Source organism: Schistocerca cancellata, chromosome 5 (assembly GCF_023864275.1).
Source record: "Schistocerca cancellata isolate TAMUIC-IGC-003103 chromosome 5, iqSchCanc2.1, whole genome shotgun sequence".
Taxonomy (NCBI): domain Eukaryota; kingdom Metazoa; phylum Arthropoda; class Insecta; order Orthoptera; family Acrididae; genus Schistocerca; species Schistocerca cancellata.
In genome coordinates, this window is record NC_064630.1 from 393,875,131 (window position 1) to 393,888,681 (window position 13,551).

The 13,551-nt window shown below is 37.6% G+C and overlaps 1 protein-coding gene across 1 annotated transcript in view; it reads right to left on the minus strand.

Moving 5' to 3' along the window:
• The window catches only part of LOC126188561 (E3 ubiquitin-protein ligase MYCBP2-like), a gene marked incomplete at its 5' end in the record, with an annotated part of 354,851 nt that overhangs the window by 111,781 nt on the left and 229,519 nt on the right, over positions 1-13,551 (minus strand). The window contains 2 exons of the mRNA XM_049930160.1: positions 1,380-1,570; positions 8,562-8,676. Of these exons, the coding sequence (XP_049786117.1) occupies positions 1,380-1,570; positions 8,562-8,676 (306 nt within the window). The remainder of the gene's footprint in view (positions 1-1,379; positions 1,571-8,561; positions 8,677-13,551) is intronic.

A 13,551-nucleotide genomic window follows, 5' to 3' on the forward strand; every position in this document is an offset into this window, starting at 1 on the left:
GCAAAATTAATAATGCAGACTGTCTATATAAACAGCACCAATATCTTGCTATGTATACAGCAGTTATATTATGAAAAAATGCCAAAAATAACCTTACTTACACTGTGCTTTAGCAAATGTAAAAAACTAAAAATCTTCTGATATGTTTACATGTCATCACTGTATCTGTTTGTTGGGTCTTTTAACTACAAGAATGTATCTGTGTTAAACGAGATCAGCACCATGTACATTGTGAAAATGGCATAAATTATATCTACTGTTTCTGTTATTAACATCTTTAAAATGAATCCAACCAAATTCCTACTCATGTACAGTGTGTACACAGGACTGAGGTAGATGATGAGAAAACACATTCACAAGTACCCCCCAACCCCCTCTCCCTCATCAGAGATCATATATTCCTGAGTAAACATTTGTTATCAGAGTACCTAAACATCATTTCTAATTTCATTGAAAAAATTCGACATTCTACAGTAATATACAGTCACATGATTAAAGAAATGAAAGTTACTTATTTGCACTATTGCAGTTTTGGCCATATCGCCATTATCAAGTAGTATGATTTCATTTACAAAGTTTTAGATGACTGAGAACCCCAACCTTGAGAAGTAAATCAGTGCCAGTTAAATACCAACAATCCACATACATTCAACTGTTACACATAAGTCAACACACTAGTGTCTTCCAGGAGTAAGCAAACAATACAAGAGACTCTATGTTGAAGTGCATGGGTGCATTACTTAATATTAATATGAAAGCTGGCAATTTCACTGTAATTAAAAGGCTCTCTTGTATCAGTTGTCACAGTTTTGTCATTTGTAACTCTTATTTGTTTTATATCTTAATTTTCCATAAACTTAAATTTTTCTCTTTCAGTGCACTCCACAAAAATATGTATCAGTTGTCTATGTTTCCTGACACAATCAGTGCACCAAGGAAAATGTCACTTCACTAAACATAAGGCCACTTTGCAAGATAAAAAACCAATAAACAAAATGCAGTGGAATATAAATTTACACTGTAATTGGGGTAAACAGTGGAGTAAGGCATGGAATTAACAATGTTTTATCTAAATAACAGTGACTGACATTACCAAAACATGACAATGATTAATATTTCTGAAACACTGAAACTGCCATATAACATAACTGGCATGAAAAAAACGTGACTCAAGACCCCCCATGAGAAGCATTCCACAAGTATGACACCAACATCACAGTGCAAAATCATAATTATCCTCCGAACGCAGCAGTGCTGAACTATACTTTGAAGATTTAACTCTGATGTGATTTTGATGGATGACAAAACAAGAAAAATACTTCTATTGATTTATGTGCTAACAATCAAACCCAATTTAAATATTATCTTTCATCACTCACCTGAGATGTAATTAATCTAAATACTCGTAAGGTCTCAGCTTCACAATTTCTTTGCTGGATTGTTGAGGCACTATGCTGTCGACTAATTTTGAGAGACTCTCCATCCACCTCACCTAAGACTCTTATTTGCCTTAGTCTTAATGAATTATCAGGCCCTTTCATTTCAAGCCTTATTACTGAGTGGCAACCATCTTAGAAAAACAGAGACATCACTTAGATGAAAATTCAATCACTGAAAATATGTTTAAAATAAGATATTCAAGAAAACATTGTAACAGCATACTGATATATTTGTCCCACAAACAATATTGGTTTCCTGGGAAATTCTAAGGTTTCTGTGGAATTAAAGTTGATATATAGAGATTCTAGTATACAGGGTGGGGCAAATAAAAGACACTCGGACGAGTGGATACAATTGGACGTGACTGTATGCTTATAACCACACCCTGTGACATGCAGACCATGTGTACAGCCACCACACAATCGACACCGATTCAGAGTGTAGTCCTGGCAGTGCCAGTGTGAGTGGAGCATTGCAAAGAGGACAATGCTACTCACAGTGGAATAATGGGTGTTTGTTTGGAAAATTATGGGACAACAAGTCATGGAAACTATCTGGTCAGTTGTTTCCTGAGAAGTTTAATGGTGTCAAAGTGCCAGCAAAGAGTGCCATGCAATGCTTAGTCTGAAAATGGCGTTCAGGCAGGTCTATTTTGAACAAGTCAAGAAACTTTCCTGTGCCTGCATACCAGGAAATGTGGCTGCAGTTCACCAGAACAAGCTTCAGAGTCCTACCAAATCACCTCAACACCTGTCGCTAAAGACTGGCATAGCGCATCGATTGTGCAGACAAATACTCTACCTGGATCTACACATACATCCCTACCAAGTGTCTGTTATTCAGGCATTAAAACTAGCAGATGCTATTCAGTGCCTCCAGTTTTGTGAGTGGCTGTTCACTGAAATAATGATGAATGGCTTGGATATGGATCTGTTCTTTATGCCTGATGGAGCCTGATTTCACCAGTGTTGTTATGTCGACTAACAGAAGCACAGGTTCTGGGCAGCGGAGAATCCACATAACTTCCACAAAGCACCATTGCATGGTCAGAAGGCTGGGGTTTGGTGCGCAGCATCTGCAACTCACATTATTGGCCCATCTTCTTTCGTCAGATACTGATTTTGGTGTGTTATATTGCCAACATTTTGAAACCATTTGTGGCAGCATTAATAGAGGAGGAAAAGACCTATAGTTACTTCCTATAGGATGGAACAATTGCCTATACAGCCGGCCAAATCTTGGATCACATCTACACAATCTTCATGCCTTGCAGAGTCATTAGCAGAGCTCAGTCTGAATGTGGCCCTAGCTGGCCATACAGGTCATCTGATCTGTCAGTGTGTGAGCCCTCAGGTCTAAGGTGTATCAGAACAACCCTCACAGTCTTCAAGAACTGCAGCAGAACATTTTGGATGAGACTGCAGCAATTCCAGCAGTCCAGCTTTGATCTGTTTTCAGCAACTTGCTGATCAGGGCCCAAAAGTGCCAAGAGATGAATGGTGGTAACTTTCCACATCTGCTATAGTCACGTTAGTACTGTATTTTCTTTCCTCTGTCATGTTTCTTTGTACCCTCGAACTCTGTTTTCCAGGCCACTTTTATTTGCCCCCCCCCCCCCCCCCCTTTTCTCCGTACTAGTCACCATGTCTGTAACGGGAAAACTGATATTAAATTAAAACTCAAATCACAAGGCTTATATCCATCATATAAGTACAGCTCTGACATGAAAATATCATAATAAACCATCTACACACTGCAACAAACAAGTAATCATTCATTTATTAGAACAGGCAGTTAAAAATGAATAGCTTCTAGCAAAATGAGCTATTTTTATGAAATATGTTGGTTAAAAGTACTGTTGATTCAACAGTTTGTTTCACTGACACATATCTTGTTAATTTGTGTAATACATTACCTGCTGCCTGTTCTTCTTAGTGAGATAATCACTTAATATTAATCACATATGGATACTATAATAAGTAATAGATAGTTAATTTCAACATGCACTAAATTGAAAAATTTCTATGAATGCAAATGAGTTTATGAGTACAATGAAAGTGAATGGCAGACTAAATTCAAGAAAAGATTCAACCTAGTTTTAATTTGTGCAGATTCCATTATCATTCTGTGACTATCTTCATTAAGGATTGCAGACCACCAGTAGATATCAAAAAATTACATTCTGCTTTTGTTTTTATACTGTCATTCATTCACACTACCTGTTCCAAAGATCTAATTATGCAAAACTTTCATGGGTGTTGAATATCCAGGGTATATACATCAACAGAGATAAGTAGTTGTCAAAAATTGCATCTAAAAGACATATTAACAATTAACCATCATTAATGTTAATCTGCTTTGCTCTGTTTGTTTACAAAAAGGATTATAAATGAATCTCTCATACATTTAGCACAGAGGCTTCTCTGCAGAAATAACTTGCTGCTCATAGACAATTCTATGAGTAAGACGAATTATAACTTCTATAACTTCAAAAGGCATCAGTTACCAATAAACAATTTGAATGTAGCCCCGTTTATTGCTAACAAGGGCTCTGCAGTTACCAAATTGAGACATTTACATAATTTACAAAAATGCATATTTCTGAATCAGCAGGTATTTATAATACCTTGCAGCATTTCTGCAGATAACATTTCAGAAAATGGGGCATCAGAATAAACACTACTCCAAACCCTAACAAGAACGCATATTTTGACCTAGTATGGTCCCAATCAAAGTTTTAAAAAGCAGTATAATGTGAGGCAGCTGGGCTATACTGCACCCCAATACACATCACTCTTGTAGGGATTGTGAAGATAAGATTAGAACAATTACAGCATGCAAAGAGGCATTTAACCTGTAATTCTTCTACACTCCTCACACAAATAAAACAGGAAGAAACACTAATATATGGTATAATGGTTAGCTGCCTGCATAAACAGAGGTTTGCAGAGTATGAATATAAATTTAGATATATTACAAATAAACCAATTTTTATTTTGGCGATCAGTCATAAAAACCATTACAGAATAAACAAATCATGAAATGAGTTTAAGAATTCCAAGATCATTGTTGACACCTCTGCTGGACATTAATTTATATAAGTACTGTATTGATTTTAATTGAACAGCCTTACAGGAAGCACAAAGTACATTGAACTGAGCCCTTCCATGATTCACAATGGGTTGTTAGTCATTAACATGACTATAAAATTTTGCATGTAACATTTTCTATGGCATATCACTATTAATGTCTATTTTTAATACCTGTCATAATACACAGACTACATTTCAAATGAATATTCATTCTCTTATCTGTTGTTGTTGTTGTTGTGATCTTCAGTCCTGAGACTGGTTTGATGCAGCTCTCCATGCTACTCTATCCTGTGCAAGCTTCTTCATCTCCCAGTACCTACTGCAACCTACATCCTTCTGAATCTGCTTAGTGTGTCTCCCTCTACGATTTTTACCCTCCACGCTGCCCTCCAATACTAAATTGGTGATCCCTCGATGTCTCAGAACATGTCCTACCAACCGATCGCTTCTTCTAGTCAAGTTGTGCCACAAACTTCTCTTCTCCCCAATTCTATTCAATACTTCCTCATTAGTTATTTGATCTACCCATCTAATATTCAGCATTCTTCTGTAGCACCACATTTCAAAAGCTTCTATTCTCTTCTTGTCCACACTATTTATCGTCCATGTTTCACTTCCATACATGGCTACACTCCATACAAACACTTTCAGAAACAACTTCCTGACACTTAAATCTATACTCGATGTTAGCAAATTTCTCTTCTTCAGAAACGCTTTCCTTGCCATTGCCAGTCTACATTTTATATCCTCTCTACTTCGACCATCATCAGTTATTTTGCTCCCCAAATAGCAAAACTCCTTTACTACTTTAAGTGTCTCATTTCCTAATCTAATTCCCTCAGCATCACCCGACTTAATTCGACTACATTCCATTATTCTCGTTTTGCTTTTGTTGATGTTCATCTTATATCCTCCTTTCAAGACACTATCCATTCCGTTCAACTACTCTTTCAAGTCCTTTGCAGTCTCTGACAGAATTACAATGTCATCGGCGAACATTAAGGTTTTTATTTCTTCTCCATGGATTTTAATACCTACTCCAAATTTTTCTTTTGTTTCCTTTACTGCTTGCTCAATATACAGATTGAATAACGTCGGGGAGAGGCTACAACCCTGTCCCACGCCCTTCCCAACCACTGCTTCCCTTTGATGTCCCTCGACTCTTATAACTGCCATCTGGTTTCTGTAAAAATTGTAAATAGCTTTTCGCTCCCTGTATTTTACCCCTGCCACCTTCATAATTTGAAAGAGAGTATTCCAGTCAACATTGTCAAAAGCTTTCTCTAAGTCTACAAATGCTAGAAATGTAGGTTTGCCTTTCCTTAATCTTTCTTCTAAGATAAGTCGTAGGGTCAGTATTGCCTCACGTGTTCCAACATTTCTACGGAATCCAAACTGATCTTCCCTGAGGTCGGCTTCTATCAGTTTTTCCATTCGTCTGTAAAGAATTCGCGTTAGTATTTTGCAGCTGTGACTTATTAAACTGAGAGTTTGGTAATTTTCACATCTGTCAACACCTGCTTTCTTTGGGATTGGAATTATTATATTCTTCTTGAAGTCTGAGTGTATTTTGCCTGTCTCATACATCTTGCTCACCAGCTGGTAGAGTTTTGTCAGGACTGGCTCTCCCAAGGCTGTCAGTAGTTCTAATGGAATGTTGTCTACTCCCGGGGCCTTGTTTCGACTCAGGTCTTTCAATGCTCTGTCAAACTCTTCACACAGTATCATATCTCCCATTTCATCTTCATCTACATCCTCTTCCATTTCCATAATATTGTCCTCAAGTACATTGGCCTTGTATAGACCCTCTATATACTCCTTCCACCTTTCTGCTTTCCCTTCTTTGCTTAGAACTGGGTTTCCATTGGAGCTCTTGATATTCATGCAAGTGGTTCTCTTTTCTCCAAAGGTCTCTTTAATTTTCCTGTAGGCAGTAACTATCTTACCCCTCATGAGATAAGCCTCTACATCCTTACATTTGTCCTCTAGCCATCCCTGCTTAGCCATTTTGCACTTCCTGTCAAACTCATTTTTGAGACGTTTGTATTCCTTTTTGCCTGCTTCATTTACTGCATTTCTATATTTTCTCCTTTCATCAATTAAATTCAATATTTCTTCTGTTACCCAGGGGTTTCTACTAGCTCTTGTCTTTTTACCTATTTGATCCTCTGCTGCCTTCACTATTTCATACCTCAGAGCTACCCATTCTTCTTCTACTGTATTTCTTTCCCCCATTCCTGTCAATTGTTCCCTTATGCTCTCCCTGAAACTCTGGACAACCGCTGGTTCTTTCAGTTTATTCAGGTCCCATCTCCTTAAATTACCACCTTTTTGCAGTTTCTTCAGTTTTAATCTACAGTTCATAACCAATAGATTGTGGTCAGAGTCCACATCTGCCCCTGGAAATGTCTTACAATTTAACACCTGGTTCCTAAATCTCTGTCTTACCATTATATAATCTATGTGATACCTTTTAGTATCTCCAGGGTTCTTCCATGTATACAACTTTCTTTCATGATTCTTGAACCATGTGTTAGCTATGATTAAGTTATGCTCTGCGCAGAATTCTACCAGGCGGCTTCCTCTTTCATTTCTTACCCCCAATCCATATTCACCTACTATGTTTCCTTTTCTCCCTTTTCCTACCCTCAAATTCCAGTCACCCATGACTATTAAATTTTCGTCTTCCTTCACTACCTGAATAATTTCTTTTATCTCATCATACATTTAATCAATTTCTTCGTCATCTGCGGAGCTAGTGGGCATATAAACTTGTACTACTGAGGTGGGTGTGGGCTTCGTATCTATCTTGGCCACAATAATGCATTCACTATTCTGTTTGTAGTAGCTTACCCATGCTTCAATTTTTTTATTCATTATTAAACCTTTTCCCGCATTACCTCTATTTGATTTTGTATTTATAACCCTGTATTCACCTGACCAAAAGTCTCGTTCCTCCTGCCACCGAACTTCACTAATTCCCACTATATCTAACTTTAACCTATCCATTTCCCTTTTTAAATTTTCTAACCTACCTGCCCGATTAAGGGATCTGACATTCCACGCGAACCAATCCATAGAATGCCAGTTTTCTTTCTCCTGATAACGACGTCCTCCCGGAGATCCGAATGGGAGGACTATTTTACCTCCAGAATATTTTACCGAAGAGGACGCCATCATCATTTAACCATACAGTAAAGCTGCATGCCCTCGGGAAAAATTACGGCTTTAGTTTCCCCTTGCTTTCAGCCATTCGCAGTACCACAACAGCAAGGCCGTTTTGGTTAGTGTTACAAGGCCAGATCAGTCAATCATCCAGACTGTTGCCCCTGCAACTACTGAAAAGGCTGCTGCCCCTCTTCAGGAACCACACATTTGTCTGGCCTCTCAACAGATACCCCTCCATTGTGGTTGCACCTATGGTACGGCTATCTGTATCACTGAGGCACGCAAGCCTCCCCACCAATGCCGAGGTCCATGGTTCATGGGAGGGTTCTCTTATCTATGAAAAAAAAAAGAGGCCAAGAAAATATGTGAAAAGATAGTTATACAAAATTTATGATTTGCTGAATCATTTTCAGTTGTATTATTCCATTAGAAATGTTACTGCAGTTATTGTCCTTACAGGTGTTTACCTTTTTTAATGGTGTTCAAGCAACACCTTTAACATTTACTTCTTCTCTTATCTATGATGGAGTAAATATAAAAGGTGTTGCTTGAACACCATTAAAAAAGGTAAACACCTGTAAGGACAATAACTGCAGTAACTTTTCTAATGGAATAATACAACTGAAAATGATTCAGCAAATCATAAATTTTGTATAACTATCTTTTCACATATTTTCTTGGCCTCTCTCTCTCTCTCTCTCTCTCTCTCTCTCTCTCTCTCTTTTCTGACAGAAATATAAATATTTCCACTGTTTGCACTGAAATTTAAGTGTCCCTAAGTTTAGTAATATTCAGCAACTACGATCTAAATTTGAAATGTTTCATTTCAGTATTATGCTACGAAAACTAACCTATACTTACCAAGTACAGGACAACTAACCCATCCTGTTGAACGATTTTCAACTTCCACTTGGCGTAATTTATAGAGTTCATCCATATTAGGTCCTGACTGGAATGTGACACATGACACTTTATTCTGTAAATGAAAAAAATATATATATATTACAGAGTAAATCTATGTAAAGACTGGAATATATGTCTGAATTTGGTAAGCACTCTTGCCAGAATATTCAGTACTTTTTATGTCATAACAAATACTGCTTCTTACTTATCCTCCAGCTTCATCTTCACTAGCTTTACCACAAAATGAAACTTTATGTCTTATGGTTTCATGCTAACTTCACCGCTATATTCTATAGAAGACTCTACCAGTGAGTAATGTAATGCAAATGAGGACTTAACTAAAATCAGACTGACAGCTGATAAATTAGGAATAAATACACTACCTCTCTGATAAGACATATGATAAGCCAGTGGAAAATGTGTTGCTACACTCACTCACAGCTTCATAAAATACAAAATCTGCAATGGAGTGTATCCTATTGCAGAAAGCTTACCAAATCATTTAAAAACCATCCATCAATAGAGAAACTGAAAATGACATTGCTTGCATAGCTCATGGACAAAGTAGTTCTCTCTCTCTCTCTCTCTCTCTCTCTCTCTCTCTCTCTCTCTCTCTCACACACACACACACACACACACACACACTCACACACACAAACTTTAGAGAATTGTTTGATGTTTTATATAAACGTCTGAATAATGCTTTGGTTTTATTAATGTTCACTAAATATTTTACACTAAATCTATGATATTTCATTACTATTTTGTAGCCTAGAAATGTGACACGATAGAAAAAAAACCTGGTTGAAGCTCTGAATTCAGCATCCCAACCTTAAATAAAACCAGATGCAAGAAAGAGTTTCAATTTGTTGACCACTGAACAGTATCTCCTTTCTCTATTTGTAAATTACTGCTCAGACCATCTGTTATTTGGAGATTAATTATGTACCCTCACACTCACACATCAGTGCTATTCTAGATTTCTCATATATTTGTGATGGTTCTGATGTAAATAATGGGAATAAAAGGAAAGTTGCTACTCATCGTATGGTGGAGATGCTAAGCCGCAGATAGACACAACAATAAGATTGTCACAAATAAAGCTTTTGGCCCAAACGATCTTCATTAGAAACAGACGACACACACACACACACACACACACACACACACACACACACAGAAAAGTGAGCGCGCGCAAACACACGCTGTGTGGCTACAGTTGCCTGAGATTGCAGTCATGTGTGCGTGAGTTGCATTTTTGTTGTGTTGTGGTGTGTGTGTGTGTGTGTGTGTGTGTGTGTGTGTGTGTGTGTGAGAGAGAGAGAGAGTGGGGGGGGGGGGGGGGAGTGTCTCTCATCTGTTTTTGACGAATGCCTTACAGGCAGAAAGCTTTGCTTGTCACAGTCTTTTTGTTGTGCCTATCCACAGAAAGGTGGAAAGAGTATATAGAGGGTCTATACAAGGGCGATGTTCTTGAGGACAATATTATGGAAATGGAAGAGGATGTAGATGAAGATGAAATGGGAAATATGATACTGCATGAAGGGTTTGACAGATCACTGAAAGATGTATGAGACAGGCAAAATACCCTCAGACTTCAAGAAGGATATAATAATTCCAACACCAAAGAAAGAAGGTGTTGACAGATGTGAAAATCAGAGAATTCTTTATAGATGAATGGAGAAACTGGTAGATGCCAACCTCAGGGAAGATCAGTTTGGATTCCGTAGAAATGTTGGAACACGTGAGGCAATACTGACCCTACAACTTATCTTAGAAGATAGATTAAGGAAAGGCAAACCTATGTTTCTAGCATTTGTAGACTTAGAGAAAGCTTTTGACAATGTTGACTGGAATACTCTCTTTCAAATTCTGAAGGTGGCAGGGGTAAAATACAGAGCGAAAGGCTATTTACAATTTGTACAGAAACCAGATGGCAGTTATAAGAGTTGAGGGACATGAAAGGGAAGCAGTGGTTGGGAAGGGATTGACCCAGGTTGTAGCCAATCCCTGATGTTATTCAATCTGTACATTGAGCAAGCAGTAAAGGAAACAAAAGAATAATTTGGAGTAGGAATTAAAATCCATGGAGAAGAAATAAAAACTCTGAGGTTCGTAGATGACACTGTAGTTCTGTCAGAGACAGCAAAGGACTTGAAAGAGTAGTTGAACGGAATGGATAGTGTCTTGAAAGGAGGATATAAGATGAACATCAACAAAAGCAAAACGAGAATAATGGAATGTAGTCGAATTAAGTCGGGTGATGCTGAGGGAATTAGATTAGGAAATGAGACACTTAAAGTAGTAAAGGAGTTTTGCTATTTGGGGAGCAGAATAACTGATGATGGTCAAAGTAGAGAGGATATAAAATGTAGACTGGCAATGGCAAGGAAAGCGTTTCTGAAGAAGAGAAATTTGTTAACATCAAGTATAGATTTAAGTGTCAGGAAGTCGTTTCTGAAAGTATTTGTACGGAGTGTAGCCATGTATGGAAGTGAAACATGGACGATAAATAGTTTAGACAAGAAGAGAATAGAAGCTTTTGAAATGTGGCGCTACAGAAGAATGCTTAAGATCAGATGGGTAGACCACATAACCAATGAGGGGGTATTGAATAGAATTGGGGAGAAGAGAAATTTGTGGCACAACTTGACTAGAAGAAAGGATCGCTTGGTAGGACATATTCTGAGGCACCAAGGGATCAACAATTTAGTATTGGAGGGCAACGTGGAGGGTAAAATCGTAGAGGGAGACCAAGAGATGAATACACTAAAAAGATTCAGAAGGATCTAGGTTGCAGTAGGTACTGGGAGATGAAGAAGCTTGGAGAGCTGCATCAAACCAGTCTCTGGACTGAAGACCACAACTACAACAATCTGCGACTCAGCATCTCCGTTATATGGTGTGTAGCAACTTTCCTTTTCATAATATTGTTACATTTCATCCTGGATTTTCCACTGTTTGATGATTTAAATTACAATAATGGGGGAATTTGAGTGCAGCCATAAATTATGATTTTTCGTTATATAGCTTATAGGTTCTATAAAGATCATTACTAGTGGTGGAAATATGAACTTCCTGTGTGTACTGATAACCCAGATTCATGCACCCTAAACTCAAATCAGACTACGTGTATGAACTCTACTCTACTCTAAAACATAAATGGTAGAAGATTGGAGGTATTATGCGACCAAAGAGGCTAATACAATTCATTGCTCAATGGTAAAGTCTTGTTAGGCAAGAATTTGTAGAACTGAAGTGTTTTCTTTGATGGTAATGTTTAAATAATTTATATAAATTGTTAGATCGGACCACAGCTATTTTCAGTTTCAGACCACCTTCTATGAAGCCACAAAGCTCATTGTTCAACAACCCATGTGTGCCAAGCAAAAAAGAAATGGAAGATTAGAGTTGAATTCCTGCCAACATCAAGGTCTCTACAGACTGAGCAGACAAAGCTTGGTTTAGAAGAGGATGGGGCAGGACACCAGCTGTGCCCTTTTCAAAGAAATCATTCTGGCATTTACCTGGAGCAATTCAAAGAATTTACAATTAATTCAAATCTGGATGGCTGGAAGGGAATTTGAACTATTGTCCTCCCAAATGCAAGTACAATGTGCTAACCACTGCACCACCTCAGCCAGTGAGCAACAAACAGTTCTTGGATTGTTAAGACATACTTAGAAAGAATAAAAACAAAGTTTTTTAAGTGATGAACATTGCTGTTACTATATCAAACAGGGATGAGGCCTAAAATAATATTTGTAAACAACATACTATATGACAGTGGTGGGAAAGGAAATAAATGATTCCTGAATTTCAGAGGAAGTTGCAGTTAGTTGCAAAGAAACTTTTCTTAAAATCTGAAAAACAAAATCAAAAGGATCAATGAAATTTATCAGAAAAATATGTCAGAAATCAGAGTTGACATGAGCAGAAAACAAACTTACAGTACAGTACCTGTTGTTCATGTTACCCACAGTTGTTCATTTTAAAAAATGAAAACAAATAACAGCTTCAGGGAGAAAGAGAATGGGGGGAGGAGTGAGGAGGGAGGGGGAGATAGAGATAGAGAGAGAGAGAGAGAGAGAGAGAGAGAGAGAGACTAGCAGCATAGCAAGAAAGAGATTTTGCTGCAAAAATAAGGGTAAAAGAAGGGGGTAAGAAACTGACACTTCAGAACTGTTTGAGCAGAAATGGAGACATGAGCTGTGGTGTTGGAAAAAAAGTGTACATATCCAGTTTAGTTGTCACATAATTACAATGCTGATATGATATGTGATTAAAATCTTATAAATGTAATTTCTTTGATCAGTTACCCAGGCATAGAAAGAATCATTCAACATCTACAGACTAAAGAATATATCATGAAAGACTGCTATTACTGAAAATCTCATGCAGAAGAAATGAGTAACGCAAGTTTGCAAAGAGCAAGTATCTGGCCAGGAGCTTCCGCAAAGTTAACGACTCAAAAACCAGGCGGTAAGATCAATGGTAAATAAAATCTGAAGGTCATATTCACCCAAAAAGACTTAACACTTGATTATGATGATGATGATGATGAAAATGATGATAAGAGCTATAGAAGACAACACAAAGTATCAGCTGAACTAGAGAAACAGCAACCGGATTCTGAAATGCAGAGCGTGCCCAATGCATAGAGTGCTTTGTACCATAATCTGATTAAGAGGAAGAACAGAGTGAAATTGATATTCATAAATAAAGGACATATAAAAAAAGAACTAGAACACTGACTGACTAAAGGAGTGACAATGAGCTCTGATATTTCTTGAGACTGGCAAGCAATGGCCTAGGAAAAATCTCTGTTGACAAACCAGTAAAAGAGCAGAAATATTTCGAGCTGAGAAGAAATTCTGAGCCCAACAAGAAAGCAGAAGTTCAAAACAAGATAAACAAATAGTTAAATTTAATGAAAAATTAAACACAA